General features: G+C 40.6%; 1 protein-coding gene across 19 annotated transcripts in view; it reads left to right on the top strand.

The window, feature by feature from the left end:
• The first annotated feature begins 636 nt into the window (after positions 1–636).
• Positions 637–15,845, top strand: part of ATXN2 (ataxin 2) — a 42,612-nt gene continuing 27,403 nt past the window's right edge. For 11 of the 19 annotated variants that reach the window (XM_017734839.1, XM_017734840.1, XM_017734835.1 and 8 more), the window contains exons 1-8: positions 637–736; positions 2,363–2,422; positions 3,115–3,186; positions 3,405–3,555; positions 10,102–10,226; positions 11,428–11,519; positions 14,151–14,348; positions 14,853–15,031. In XM_017734839.1, coding sequence (XP_017590328.1) covers positions 680–736; positions 2,363–2,422; positions 3,115–3,186; positions 3,405–3,555; positions 10,102–10,226; positions 11,428–11,519; positions 14,151–14,348; positions 14,853–15,031 — 934 coding nt within the window. In that variant the 5' untranslated portion in view covers positions 637–679. The remainder of the gene's footprint in view (positions 737–2,362; positions 2,423–3,114; positions 3,187–3,404; positions 3,556–10,101; positions 10,227–11,427; positions 11,520–14,150; positions 14,349–14,852; positions 15,032–15,845) is intronic. The other 8 variants (XM_017734843.1, XM_017734841.1, XM_017734838.1 and 5 more) reach the window with 1 other exon arrangement.

Raw genomic sequence — 15,845 nt, 5'->3', positions numbered from 1 at the left:
TGTTGGGGACTTTTTTACCTGCAGGGATGCTTTGGGACTCAGGTGCCTGAGGAGGAGGGCACAGACTGACCCTTCTCAGTGTGCAAGGTGTTCTGGGCATCCCGACGTGTCCTGAGTGCTACACAGTGACAGATTGGCATTAGGAGGACCTGGTGTTTTGGGGGGATGGACAGACTTACTGGGTTTGCAGGGTTGTGAGAGCATTTAGAAACGAGCTCTGTAGGTAGAGCCTCACAGTCAGGGCTCCTCTGTGGCCTGTGGCCGGGTCAGTTGTTTGGGTGGCCCAAATCTGACCCAGTGACAACGTTCCTGGCTCAAGGAAGGGACCCTGTGCTGTGTAGGGTTTGAGCCTGAGCTGGGTCCTGGTTTTGGGTGCCATTAAGTTTTGGAATTTGCTTTAGTTGCAGGATTGTTCTTTTCTTCTTACTCTGGTTTTGTAATGACATAAGCTTAGTATTTTCTTCATTTTGTCCTTTAGTTTATCACAGGTAACCCCCTGCCTGCTGATGGCACTTGGTAGGTCAGCAGGTTGGAGATAAACCCAGTGGGTCCTTGTCAGGCTCTGCTCTCTGGGAATGCTGGTTTTCCTGATCCCATTCTGAACTCTAAATTAAGATGGGTTTGGAATTCTTGCTTGGTAGGAAATGCAGCAGTTTCAGCAGTAATTTAATCGTATCCCATGTGTGTGTTTAATTCCAGAGGCCGCAGCAGTGGCAAAGGACCACCTCAGCCTACGGTAAGTTTGTGGTTTCTCCTCTTTGTGCCAGTGCAGGGTAGGAGGAAACAACTTACAAGAATGGCAGATACTGGAATATTCTCTCCATTTTTTCTTTGGGATACCATGGTGGGTGGATACTTTAGAGTGAGATACAATTTTCTGAAGAGTAGCATCTCACATTCATTTAAGTCTCCTGGGAGGGTGAAGGGAGGAAGGTTCACTTAAACTTTTGCCTACACTAATATAAATATTCTGCATTTTCTTGCAATGACAGCTGTAAATATAAATAACATTTAACTTAAAGCAGTGCTTTTAAAATTCCTGTCTGAAAATTCTAACATTGGCTTTTCTCTTAAACAGATGACAGTAAGGCAGCACTTAATGAAATAAAAATAACTACTCTGTTTAGCTTTACTATGAAATTGCTAAACCATTATTCTCAGTAATTCCAGTGTACAGCTTTAGTTGTTCTCAAGGCTGTGTATTATTGGAGTATAGAAGTGTCTTGACTTGCAGAACATCATTTTGTCAGAGCTAAATACGTGGATCTCGATTGAAAGAGTGAACCTTTGAACTGCACTAATCAAATATTTGCCAATTTGTTGCTGGCCTGGTTTTCAAAGATGCCTAATTTTGAGGAATAGAGCAGAAGCAGGAAGGTTTAAAAGGGCTAAGGGTTTACAAGTTTGCTTACATAAATGTTTATTGAAGATACCAAGACACTTGAGGAAAACTAAAGAAGCTTTGAGGAAAACTGGTGGAAAGAGTCATAGGCAAACACTAAACATCCCCAAGTCTTGGTCTGTATGTGCTCTGTGCTGAGTGCTGAGCACAGGAATGTCCCTAAACATCTCTGTTCAGCCCAGGAAGGTAGCTGACACTTAAAAATACATTGTTGGTTGAAAATATCAGAATATGGTCAGATCCCAAGAGCTGTTTTAGCATCTCTTGTTTTACAAACACAAAGCTGACAGGAAGAGATACCAGGTGTTGCAGCAAAACACCTGCACTGAGGTGAGTGTGTCCTCCAGCAAGCTGGGGATACCTGCCCAGCTCTCCCAGTCAGGATTGCAGATCCTGGTGCTGCACTGAGTTACTTTGGATCAAATTAATGACAGGGTTTGTGGCAATTTGGCACTCCACAATTTGGTGGCTTTAGCTCCTGTTAATGTGTGTAATCAGCACTGGGAGATGAAAGGATGAGGTTGAGCAGGCCTGAAAGCACCTTTTTGCTTCTGCAGCACTGCAAGTGCCTTATTCTCTTGATGATTCTTAAACCAGCAGGGCTTTTTCTGTTTAAAAACAAAGCCCTGCCAACATCCCTCAAATCTGTGCATATCAGCTGCACCCAACCAGCCAGAGAATTTCCTTAATGGAGTGACAATAGGGGCTCCCCCTGGTATTTCTAGCTTGTTTGGGAGGATGTTAGATCTTTAACTGGTCAGAAAAAAGTCAAGGGCCCTCTGGAAATCTCCCCTGGCATGTTTAATATTAATATTTAATACCTACATTCCATGTGTCTTGCCTGAGTAAAGTTTTGACCCAATGTTTCTGAGAATTTCTGTGTACTGAATGAAAGCCTGGGTTGGGTGCTCTGGCTTTTGGAATTTCTTCAATATTCATGTTGTCTTTCTTATTTTTCAGATTTCTTTCGATGGCATCTATGCAAACATGAGAATGGTTCACATACTCACATCAGTTGTTGTAAGTCTTCATATTTGGAAGAATGGTTCCTCTAGTGACAGGAAATTTTTGACTAATTCACTGATGGTAATATAGAGGAGTGAACATTAAACACTTTTTGCCAAGGTTGAACTTGAAAGGATCACAGAAATTTTAGGCTTGGAAAGATTTAACTCTAATTTGCAGAGGTACAGCAGATTTCTTAGGTGTGCTGGTTGTATTTTGCATTTTCTGTCTTTAGAGAAGTTCTGGATAGATAAAACGAGTCTGTGTGCAGGGATTAGAAACCTTTCTCCCCAGATTTTAAGGGAAGCCCTGACATGGCAAAATGAAGTAAGGCAGACTGTCCCACATCTGCCTGAGGCCAGGATAAGCTTTTATTCTTACTTGTACCCACACAGGCACAGATTTGGGGTTTGCACAAAACCTCCTTTGTGTGTTTTAACTGGTCAAGAGCCTTGTGAGAACCAAATATTCTCCTGTGAGTATCTCAAATCCCTTCAGGACTGCCCATACACACCCAGCTATTTGAATTTGCAGAGCACAGCAGTGCATTTATAAACGGGCAGATGCTGAATGAGGAGATTTCACTAAGAATTGAGCTGTATTTTTACACTTTGGACATATGTAAAGTACACATGTTTAAGAAAGTCACTGTAATGTCATTTGTCAGGTTGGCAGAAAGTCATATTTTCATTTTTCTTGCATTCTAGGGATCCAAATGTGAAGTACAGGTGAAAAATGGTGGTATATATGAAGGAGTTTTTAAAACCTACAGTCCTAAGGTAATTTTCTACATTTTGACTCTTTCGTATTGTGAAAATTCCTAATTCTGAATAACCAACATTTGATTAAAATTGAAATATTTACCAGGAATTGTTTTTACTGGTCATGCCTAGATTTACACAAGCAGATTGTAACTACCTAGTTTTTGCAAATAGGTGAAATTATTGAGGGGGTGACTGTGCATTAAAGCAGAGCCTTGTGTTTGTGTCTCCCACAGTGTGATTTAGTGGTTGATGCTGCTCATCGGAAAACTGCAGAATCCAGTTTGGGGCCAAAACGGGAGGACATCCTAGAGAGTATCTTGTTCAAGTCTTCAGACTTTGTTATGGTGCATTTTAAGGATATGGATACCAATTATGCCAGAAGAGGTATATTTATTTTTATTTTTTTTCTTAATATTTTAAGATTATAATTCAAAGTTTTTCAAAATACATGCTTTAGGATCCAAAAACTGAAGTTCATCTTCAGACTCGTAATTCTTAAAGAGTGCAAAACTTCAGCACCTCATGAGATTAGAAATGTATCAATTTAATTTTTTTTTTAAATTTGAGCAGCTGATTTGGTGTCTGGAAAGCAAAGCCTTTGTGGTTTTATGAAATATTTTGTAGATTCTGTGAGAGGTAGACACATAAATGTCTATCTAATTTTCTGTTAAGTGTTATACAAGAATCCAGGAATACACAAACTCTTTAGAAAAAGATTATTTCTCAGAGTTGAGATCTATAGAGTCTATATGGAGGTTACTTCTGTGTCTAAACATGCATTCATAGAAATATTCTAAAAGTACTACTGCAAACAAAGCTAAAAATTCTTTTTAAATCCTCTCTTTGTGTTTCAATTTCTGTTTTACTGCTTCTAGACCTGTAGGTAAAGCTCTCCAAAATACAGAGAGGTGGCAGACAGGTCTTAAAATCTTAAAGACATCAAAACTGTCCAAATTAAGCAATTTTGCAGGCAACCTTCATACTTTAAATGTCTGACCTCCAAGCCCCTGATTATTTTTCTGGAACCTAAGAGCTCGTGAAGCAGTTCTATTCCTTTGCAGATTTCTCTGCTTTTGGGCAGCAAAACTCCAGAGTCTTTATGTGTAATGTTGCTGATTTGGTGGGATAAGGAATAAAAGGAAATACACAGGTTTATGTGCCACGAGGTGAAATTGTCTCTGTGTACATTTACAGGTTGATTAACAACCGTCACAAGGGCTCAGTGGTTATTGGAACACAGGTTTTATTCCCATTAGCAGGGACTTAGAGATGTGTAGGGATATGAGGACGTTTAATGAGAATTTCTCTCTCCACCTTGTGTTTGTACCTGTGGATGTTCTTGCCTGATTTAAAGCTGCAGAATGAGAGATTTGTTGTTTCAAGGAATTTTGCTTTTCCCAGATGATGATGCATAATGTCAGAGCAAATGCAGCATTGAAATGCAGATAAGTTCCAGGTTCTGGATGGGATTTGGAATTTAAATTACGTGAGAGCTGTTTTATAATGGGTCTGGTATGAGCATCACTTTCATGTAAATGCAAACTGGGCTCTCCCTCACCCAATCTGTACAGATTTGGAGCAGACTGAGTGAGGAATATACTACTGCTTCTAGGAATAATTGCTCAATGGACATTTTCTAGAAGAAAATGATTGTTTCAGGTTGAACAGTCCCTCAGTTCACTTTATTAGGTGGAATGGCTGAGTCTAAATCTCTTAAATACTGGAGAGCTGAAATAAAGCCATAGAGACTTGGAGCAAGATAAACTGGAAGGCTGCAGAGCTTGATAACTCAGAGTGGGCAAATTAATCTGCTTTCCATTTTGTCTCAAAAATACATTATCTGGAAATGACACTTGAAAGTGTAACTCAGTCTCTGATCACACCTTCAAATTGGAGCAATGAGGGGCTTTCTGGGAAAATTAAATAAGCAAGGATTCTAAAGGCTGGAAGTTTATGAATGTGCTTAGAGGAAGTGCTGGTCGTTTGTTCTTGTAAATAAACCCAAATCTTTGTGGTACTGGATGATTTAGAGTGAAAACTGAGTCTGAACTTGTGCCTGAGGAGTTGGTGCTCCTGGTTTTGGGAATGGTCCCTGCCTGGTGCTCTGGTCACACTTACACAGGAACAGAGACTTTAAAATTGCCTAATTCTCAATGGGTTCTTGGCTTTCACAGGCAAGTGAGGAGAATTTGGAAATACTTGGTTGGAAAGGCTTTAAAAATATAGTCAAAGAAAAGGGCTTTTCACAAGCTCTCTGTTGGGAGGCTTACCTGGAGTAGGGATGTTGGGGTCTGATGATCCTTGTGGGTCCCTTCCCACTCAGGATATTCTGTGATTCTGTCTGTGTAGTTTCTTACTCTGTAGGAAACTTCTAGACTTTTGTGGAGCCCTTGAACTAAATAAATTTCTGCAGAAGCTACTGTTTTGAAATTTTTAGTGCATCCTGGTCTCCTGATTCAGTATAAGTTGCTATGGATTTTATTCTGGCATTTGTTCCCTCCTGGGCTGGAGGGATGTGGGCAAATGGTGCTCCTGGCTGTGGGTCTGGATCTTCTGGTCCACCCTCATGTTTGAGTAGCAGAGATGTTCTGTGGATTATAAAAAAGAGACTGGAAGAGGATTGGGAAAGAGCAGAAGACGGGGAGAAAGGGAATGGGATGGAGTGTCCTTTCAGAAGAAGGAAAATAGAGCTGTGTATGAAAAGCCTCTGCCAGAGGCTGCCCAGCAGCTGCCAGTGCTATCACAGCCCTGCAGCTTTGGGGCAGGGAGCTGATAACCAACCCAGAGAGTTCAGGGGAGGGAACACCAGTGCAGGCCTGGGGGGGTGGAACTGGGAGCAGCACACGTGGGTTTGTGCCAAGCATGACACTGCACCTTCAGAGGCACCCGTGGAGAAAGTGTGGGGTGTGCCCAGATTGTAGAAATTGGGAGGATTGGGAGAAAAATTGGTAGGTCTATGTAGAGAGGAGTGTTGTAGCTGTTAACATTTGAAAAATCAATCTGTCCCTGCTTCCCTGCCCATGTTTGCAGCTCTGTCAGTCTGCACAGCCCTTGCAGCTCCTGTAGGTGCTTGTTAGGCTTCCAGAGGAATGGGAGGGAGTCACCTGAGGGTCTCTTTCTGCAGAATTGAGGTTTGCTGCAGTACAGGCAGGCTGATGAATGAAACATGCACTGGAAAACTCAGGTGAAGCCGTGTTATACCCATCACCCCCCCCTTCAGACTGTTCTGTCTGCTTTTAAAGAGGAACTGACACTGATTTCTGTATGTGCAGTGGAAATCAGCTGCTAAAAACCCACTCTCAGTGCAGGCTGAAACCCTTGGCTGCACATTAATGTTATCACACCTTTCTGCTTCACCTTTGAGTGCTGAGATCTTGTTGCTGCTGAGTGATTTGGGCTCCTGATTGATGCAGGAGGTTCTGTTTCTCCTGATTCTACAGAAGAAGTGTTTCCTGGAGCCCTAAACACTGATCAGTCCACAGAGCTGGTTTGCATGGGATTCAAATTGCAGTAAGGCTTTGGAGTTGCCTTCTTGGCTTCTCTTTAAAGACAAGACAATTCAAACATCATAACTGCTGTTAAAGTAAAAGACTTCTGCAATGTTTTTATTGTTTTTTGGCACGCTGAGGAAAATACTACAAATCCAGTGAAAAGAAAGGCAGAAGAGAATTGGTTATTTAAGTTTTTCCTTGAATTAGGACTGAAAGTGGCATCCTTCCAGAGAAATTGTTGCAAGGGGAATAGCAGAAGGCATCTCATGAACAAAGGAAGGAAATGTTGGCTCTGCAGAGCCGGTGGTAACTGGTTTCAATGTTTCAAATCAGTAGTAAATAGTTACAAAACAAATGAGAGTTTACTGTTAGAACCTTTAAGGTGAAACCTCAGTTTACTTTGACTTGATCAAAGCTTCAGTGAGTGGCATCAGCACCTTTGGCACAGTAACACTGATTGGTTTAATGGCATTTCAGCTGCAGACTGACACTTAATTGCATATTTGTGCTCTTCACCAAAATCTGTTTGTGAAAACAAGCATGTTAGACACTGAAATTAATTAAACCTGGACTCTTAATTGCTCTGTTCTGGCACTTCTTTTCTTTAACTCATTTAGTAGCACCCACTTGAAGAATTTGCCCCAGCTGAGTTTTTCACAGAATGTGTATTTTTAATTTGTCTTAGTGTGAATTTCCATTGCATTGAGTTGTTCTTGGGATTCTTTTCCATTTACCAGGCTTTAAAATGAGGTCTTTGATACCACCCAACTCCTTTGCTTAGGAAATGTCACATTAAGCAGGTACAGAGGCAACAGGGGCTAATTGAGTGTTACAGCCTCAACCCCTTGTTTCACCAGGTTCCATTTGATCTTTAACTCGGATTTCACTGTGTAGAAAAGGGATTGATTAAAAATTTGGCCTTGTCAAGGTGTCATGTGAATTGCTCGTTCAACAGCTCAGAGATAAGAGGCACCAGATAAGAGGGAAGCTGAGCCTGTGCAGTGTCTTGTCAGTTATTGCTCTGCCATTCAGCGCTTGTAGCAGCAGCTCATGTTTTACCTTCTACTTTACTAATAATCTTAAGAGCCACATTTTTGTTTTGGAAACTGTCATTTTTAGAGTTTCTTACGTTCATTCTCAATTTCGTTGCTGATTAATTTTGGTAGAGGCTTTGCTGGGTTTTTAATTCTGGTCTCCCATGTGCCTGCCCTGCTGTTTGTTCCAGGAAAATAGTGATCTGTGCCTTGAGGTACCATCCTGCTGCATTTAAACTTTGCCTGGATGCTCTTGAGACCACATTGTCTGACTGGGAGCGCCTTCGTAACTTGAATTTCTCCTGTCTTTGGATTTTCTTTGAGTTGTAGAGGTTAAAGGGGCACAGTCTCGCTTGTGACTTTCGTTGTAAAATGGGAGAGGAATGCAGAGCAGTGGAGCTTCCTGTGGCCTGTGATACACTGGATTTTCTGGGAAACTTACACATCTTACTCAGACCTGTAGCACTTGCTGATAGTGGAGTTTTTGTTTTGACTTGGGTGTTTTTTCCGTCTGTATCATTACAATAACAGCGCTGCTGAATGTTTATGTGGCTGTTTAAATAAGAAAATTAGTGGGTTGAGTAGATGAGTCTTGTTAAGCTGGTATTTTATTCACAGTATCCAAAATGGAACAGTTGTGTGGAGTTTGCCTGGAGGAATTTAATCGAAATGAAGGAAACACCCTTCTGAAACACAGATTGCCTCCATCAGGTGCTGCCATCAGGCTTCTAATTTGTATTTATCTAATCTCACTGGAGAGAAGTTCCCTCCACTCCCAGAGATGCAGAAACAAATTTCACTTTCCTAAAAGACATAAACAGCCTCCAACTTGGATTTGGTGTAAAATGTCCCAATCTGAGCAGATCAGAAATGAAACATGGAATTAATGATGTTTGGGACGGGAGCAGCACTGGTTTATCTGAGTTAAGCTATGGGGTATTGATGAGGTAAATGTGGAGTTTCCATTCTTAAAAATTCTTTAAAATGTGCTCTTTAGCTCCTACTTGGCTGTGGGTTGTAGCACTGTGTTCCTGTGTAGTCTCAGATGACATTTGAACACACATATATAGTATATATTATAATAGACTATATTTTAAAAGCTGTTTGTGTGAGCATTTCATGGGATAGTGCTGGATGTTATTAGAGAGACCAAGCACAGTGAATTTTTATCCAATATATGTGCAGAATTTCACTGTGAGATTGGGTAAAACAGTGTCAGCAGTGTCTTTAAAACATCTTCAGAGGTTGTGTGAAGGCTGTTACATCAGTGGCCAACTTCATATTTTGGGAATTCTTTTCATAATAGCTTTAAAGTTCATTTTTTTTTTTTTTAGGAAGATTTTTAGATCTCGCCAGAAGTTAATTTAGGCCACGTTTTTCCTTATCTGGCAGTGCCTGGTGGTTTGATTTCATCTTTTCTGAAGATCTGAAATGTTTGCTCTTTATTTTATCAGTAGAATGATGATAGGAAATTCTAGATTGAAGACTTATTTATTTTAGGCTTACTTATTTATGAGCTTATAACAAGCTTATTTGATTTTTTTAAAGTTCTGCGTGTAGTTCTGAGATCCAGTTGCTTACAAATATAAAAGCTTGGCTTCCTTGGTGAATGGCTTTAGATATATTTTTTACAGCACTTTTAATACTCTGGTAGTATTCCTTCTTAAGTCTGGCTTAAATGAAACATGAATGAGTCAAATGTGATCTTATTTTTCGATGTTTTTGTCATTTTTATAAACAATAGCAGAACCTTACTGGTTATTTATTCTCTTCTGTTGTTGAGAAGAAAAAGTAGAGAGTTCCTGAATTTTTCTCTGTGATTTGGATAAGCTGCTGCTTGGAAAAACTCTGGCAGGAGAGGAGACCCCTCTGTTCATGTCACAGGGAATGGGAGCTCCAAGCTGATGGAAAATTGCTCTGTTGATGTGTTGAGGAGTTGTGGAAATAGAAGAAATTCAGATATTTGAAAGGAAAATCGTATTTTGCCCATTTAGGGAGTTGCTTTCCTGCTTTTTTGATATTTGCACAATATTGTGGTGTGCACTTGTGTGGGCTGGTTGGAAAAGAATTTTATACAGGTCTTGTGTTTTTTCTAGAGGAATATGGATCCTTGTGTGGGTTTTTTTCCTCTTTTTTCCCCCAAATGTACATGTAATTGTAGAAAATATCTTGAAATAACTGAAATTATTGCTATTTTCTGATATGAGAGAAGTTAGTCTGTACTTCCATAGTTATTCTCAGTCTGGAGTAGGCACCTTTCTGATGTCCAGCAGCTCCAAGAAAAGGGGAATGATATTTATTGTTCCTGTGATTCAGTCCTATTGGGTTGTTCCTCAGATAAAAACCAGTGTGCAAACTTACCCAAACTGGTCTCACTGGTCTCATCCCTCCCCACTCTCTTGCAGATGCTTTTACTGATTCAGCCATCAGTGCTAAAGTTAATGGAGAACACAAGGAGAAGGATCTGGAACCATGGGATGGAGGAGAGAACACGGCTTCCGAGGAGCTGGAGGCGCTGGAGACAGATGTCGTAAGTGATGCTTTTTATCTTCTCTGGCCATCAGTAGAAAATGAGCTGTTTCCCTGGACATGCCTTGAAATAATTCCTTAATTTCAATCTAGTAATGAACTTTGGAGGAGCAAAATTGCTGTCCTGCATTGTGCTGGTGGATGTTCCCTCTTTGCCAGCAGCTGCCACAGCCCTTTGGAACAATCTGACTAAGAATAGCTGCCTTTCAAATGCCTCTTTTGGCAAATCCTGACAAACGGCAGCTGCTGTGGTAAGAGCTGTGTTGGACTCATGGAGCGAAAGAGCAGCTTTTGTTAAGGACTCCAAATCCAGCAATGCCCCAAAGTGATTTATGTTTAATCAGAGCATTCCTGTCTGACTGTCATTGCACTTGGAAATTATGGTGAGGTTGTGCTCGGCTAAGTGTCCCTGGGCTGCAGATGGAGGGAATTGATGGAAGCCTGACCCAAGCACAGAGACAGTCTCAGATTATGAATCATTAGATGAAGAGTATGGCCTCAAATGCCATGTCCTCATATATCACAGCAGTCAGCTTTTCCTCAAGCAGAAATTCTTGTAGCCAGGTATTCAGCCTGCAGTACGTCCAAGGAGATAATATGACTGATTAGAGCATATTAACTTTGGCTAGAACAGATCTCCTGTCAGCTTTGGTGCCCATACTGTAGAGCTGAGATTTATTGGAATACCCAGTACTCTCAGTGCTTTTATAAAATACTCAAACCATTTATTGTTGTGCTTGAGTGCTGTGATAGCAATTTTACTGAAGTGGGGGAGTTGTGCAGATCAACAGGAGTCTTCAGCCTGTGGTGTCTCTAAGTTAATTCCATCAGTGCTTTTGAAAAGTTGCAGAAGTGCCAATTTGCACTTTTTTGTAAAAGACAAAAAAGATGTTCATGTATTTCTTGCTAGCCAGTAATCTTCTAGTACAGACTGAGCATGTATTTTAAGAAACCCTCCTGAAAACAACACAAAGACTCACAACAAACAAACAAAAAAAGGAATTTGAAGGTAAAATGGTTGTGCAGCTGATGAGAACAAAGCTCCCTGAAATAAACTGTGGCATTAATAACTTTGTTATCTGGACAGTGAATTCATAAGCCCAGGAAAAAGGGCAGAAGGTTTAACTTCTGCCATCAGCCCTTAATTTGAAGGGAATGTGTTTCCAGTGTCATTTTGAAAAACAAGCATCGTTTTCTTCTAGTCTAATGGATGGGATCCCAATGACATGTTTCGTTACAATGAAGAAAATTATGGTGTAGTGTCAACTTATGACAGCAGTTTATCTTCTTATACGTAAGTCCCAAAATATTTTGTTATTGGATTTGTATTGAATGTTCTCCCTGGTTTGACAAACTTTATATTCTGCAGCTAATTTTGCATAGTTTCTGAAGTTGTGGAATCGAATAACTGCAAAAGCAATGAATGAATGGTGCTTAAGAAACCTTGCCAGCTTTCTGTGAATAGTTAGATGTAGAAATCTTTATATATTCCCTTAAATGGGCACAGCTCATTCCCATTGCAGAGTTTTCTGAATTTAGCCACGCAATAACGCTTGTTTCTTGCAGAAACTTCCAGAAATAGGGTGGAAAGCTGTGAAATTATCTGTACATAGCTGCTATACCTATAGTTTTTGTTTAACCTAGCAGAGCAGTTTGGCTAAATCCTGATTTTATTGAGACAATTGATCTGGAAGATGCTGGAATGTTGAAAAGCTGCTGATAACCAGGGTGGGGGTTGTGTGCTTGTTTAGCAGACTTGTCCAGCTCTAAACTGAAGTTTTAGTTAAATATAATAGCAACTGGAATATAGAAGTAGTATAAAAGCTGCTCTGGCTACTCTGGCAGTGATTTATTCCCCAGAGTCTGCAGCTATAATGTTCACTGCAACTGCAACACAAATGGACTGCAGATGTTCACAGCCATTGTGAAATGGCTTCAGTATTTCCCCACTCTTTTAACCCCGAAACAGAAACTTACTTTTTTGAATATCAAGGAATTGCAGTGAATATTTTGATTTTTTTTTTTTTTTTTGGTGTGTGTGTGCACTTGTCTGCAGGTCTCTGGTTGAACAATCTGATTTCTCTGTTTTGTGCAAACGGACCTGTAACATGGTGATAATCAAAGTGTCCTAATCGGCTTATGTTTGAATCCCAGGGAAGCTGTTCTTTCCTTCCCTTCACTGCTCTAAGTACTTTTTGTACTTCTGAACTTTAGTCTTCCATCTTTCTGCTTTCTGGATATTAATGGAAACAGATTAAAAACATGAAGGTGGCTTTAAATTAATTCCATTTTTTTCTTCCCCCCTAGTCAAGCAACTTGCTTTGTGTGTCAGTCTGCTAAACTGGGGAGCTCTTTTCCTGATTTTCCAACTCTGGGATGAGCAGCAGTGTAGTTAAATGCTTAGCTGAAGGATTGTAAAGGATTTATTGTTTGATTGTTTTCTCCTCCTAGAGCTAAGCAGTAGCAGGTATAGTTTGTCAAACTGTGTCAAGGTACAAGTTTGTGTTCCAGCAAATGTATTGATCATCACCAGGATTCTGAACAATGTCATCCTGTCCATCCCCTTTTCTCTCATCTTTAATGGCCTTTTAGAAAACATGAAATCATTCCCTGCCTCTTTAGGTTGCCATACTTCCCTTCATTTTTAAAAAATTTATTTAAATAAATGATTATTGGGTGTTCTCCTTTATTGTGTTATTAACACAGGGGCCAGGAACCAGGTTTGTGTTCATGTCAATCTTATTTGAGCCAAAGCTTTATGATGAAGGGCAAGGGTTTTATTGAATATTCTTGCAGTTACCATTGATAAGGCCAGTAAATGTTTTGACTGGCTAAAAATGTGGGGAAAAACTTGTGCTGCAGTAGCTGAGTGCTGGCTTGGAATTTGGCAGAGCCACTTGTTTTCCTCGTTCTGCCACCAACACTTGAGCAATTTTGCATATATTATTTTATACCTGGCTTGCATCTCCACCTACTTTCTTTGTATTTCTTCTTTATATTATTCAAAATATGGGCTGTAGTGATTCTATAGTGCCCAGCAGAGCAGCTCTGTTCTGTATTTTTATGTAGCTTATTCTAAAGTAAGGTTGGATGGAAAACTGAAGTTAAAATCGAGTTTTGCAACTCGAAGTTAAAATCAGGGGGAAGAATTGTTTTATAAAACCTGACACAAAAATTAGGACAGGTAAACCCCAAAAATGAGTGGCAGAAGGAGGTGCCAGGTATGATCCCATCTCTGGTTGGGTTTTTTCAGTGTTTCAGTTCTCACTTATTGAATTTTGACTTGGTGGCTTTCCTGAGGGATGCTTTTTGCAATATTCCATTGCCTGCCATAGAGAGAGACATGGAATGGGTGGGTTTGAGGTCCTGGCACATGGCAGATGAGTCAGGGGTTTCTGGTCCTGTGCTCTGAAGTGTTGCATCCATCTTTTCTGCAGTTCTTCATAACTGGGAGAACTGAAATTCTATGGCTGGAACTGTCAAAGGATTGAGGTGTCACTCTCTAATTTCAGTAGGACTGTGTCTGCTGGGAATGTGTAAATAACTAAAAAAAATTCAAATTTGGGCTCTTGGAGCAGCTTCCTATGTAAACAACAGTCTGAGGCTTTTTATTCCTGATGTTCTCAACCGTGTTAAAAATTGGAGCCTTTGCACAGCTTTAGGGACTGGGGGTTTTACAAATCCTATGGAAACATTCTGCACCCTGACCTCAGCTCTCTAGGCAGGTAAATGACCCTAAATTTGTTCCTAGTATCAAACCAGTCCAGGAATTTTGTATTAAATAAAAGACAGCAAGTCTACTGGCTTAGAAGCAAGATATTTTTTCACTATGACTCGGTTAGAACTAACACTGTGTGATTTTTGTAGCTCCTTTGTGCTTTTGAATGCATTTCAGAGATTCTTTTCCTTTCCATTGTCTTTTTAGGGTGCCATTAGAAAGAGATAATTCAGAAGAGTTTTTAAAACGGGAAGCCAGAGCAACTCAATTAGCAGAGGAAATTGAATCAAGTGCCCAATACAAAGCTCGGGTTGCCTTGGAAAATGATGAAAGGACAGAAGAAGAAAAATATACTGCTGTTCAGAGAAATGCTAATGAAAGAGAAGGACATGGTGTGAACACTAGGTACTTGAGTACACTCTGAATAGTATTTTTATTTAAATTATGGAGGTATTTTGGTACTGTGGCAGTTTGCTCATTGATACTGGGCTTTTTCAGCAGGGCTGATTAGGTTTGGAGCCTTGTGTAAACAATCCTGTGCTGGTTTTGGCACTCAGGCTGACTTGGACACCTCTGCCTGGCCCTGTATTATCTCTGTAGTGAAACAAACTTCCCCATTCTGACCTGTCACCGTGGTGAATTCGTCCCAAATTACAGGAAAGGGCAGTGGTTTCGGTGTGTCCTGGAGAATTTCAGGCATTACTGCTAAATCCTTCAGTACCTGTGGGCTCAAAAAGTGGGCTGTGTGGCCACTATCAAAAGCCAATTCATGAGGTGACTGTTGGGTCAACATCTGATACTATTTAGACTTTTCCCCTTGGCTTGATTGGAGAAAAAGAGAGAAAGTGGGGTGCTTTTTGTTGCCTCTCAGTTCTGTCTCAACACTGATAGAAATTTGCTATGTTTCAGAGAAAATAAATACATTCCACCTGGACAGAGGAACAGAGATGTCCTGTCTTGGGGAAGTGGAAGACAAAACTCACCGAGGATGGGTCAGTCTGGATCAGGCCCACCAATCTCAAGGTCTGGATCCCACACTTCAGAATTCAGCCCTAACTCTGGAGCGGATCAAAGAGTAGTTAACGGAGGCAAGTATCTGGAATCTCCATGAATGTCCATCATAACACTGCAGATAATGACCTCATTATGTTGAAATGGTGTGGGATTAGGACGTGTATTCCCCAGACCAGGTTAGCATTAATCATTTAACACAGAGATTATGAGCTGGTTTTGGGTTGAACTTACAAAGGAACACTCATTGCACTGCACTGGCTGCAGCTTTGCAGAGCAGAAATGTCATTTCTTTTCCTTCTCAAACACCTTTGTCTTAGATGATGGTGCACTGTGTGGTTTTAAAGATGAAAAACTGCAGCAGCACTGCAAAGCTCTGTGTGCAGGAGCAGCAGTGCTGACACCTGGTGAAAGGGAGTGGCAGGAGGAATCTTCCCTTCCTTTCTGCTTCTGTTTCCCATGGAAAAGAATAAAGCCACTTGCTGACTTTATGAAAACGAGAGGGGGGAAACAAGAACAGTGTTAGGGAAAAGGAATCCAAAGCCTTCTCTCCAAATGGGTATTTGAGTATTTTCTGCTGGACACAAGGGTGATATTTCTAACCAGACATCAGTAGGCACTGCATGGCAGGAATTGGTGTCCCAGAAACCAAACACCATTTCTGGAGATGGATTTCAGCAGTAGCCTGTCCTTGAGGCATTATTTTAGAATTTAAAAATGCTGTTATAATAAGTTGCTGTGAATAAATGAAAAATGTATAATACTCAAGTGATCTATCTGGAGAGGAAGTCTGAGAAACATCTAAAGGTAAGTGAGACTTCCTTTCTAAAGCCAGAGTCAGCTGTATGAAGGATGGACAACTGAGCCTTGCCCAAACAATGCTAACCTTGA

The sequence above is a fragment of the Corvus brachyrhynchos genome, unplaced genomic scaffold (assembly GCF_000691975.1).
Source record: "Corvus brachyrhynchos isolate BGI_N302 unplaced genomic scaffold, ASM69197v1 scaffold114, whole genome shotgun sequence".
NCBI classification, from domain to species: Eukaryota; Metazoa; Chordata; class Aves; order Passeriformes; family Corvidae; genus Corvus; species Corvus brachyrhynchos.
Note: the sequence above shows the minus strand (reverse complement) of the source record. Positions and strands in the feature narration are given on the sequence as shown.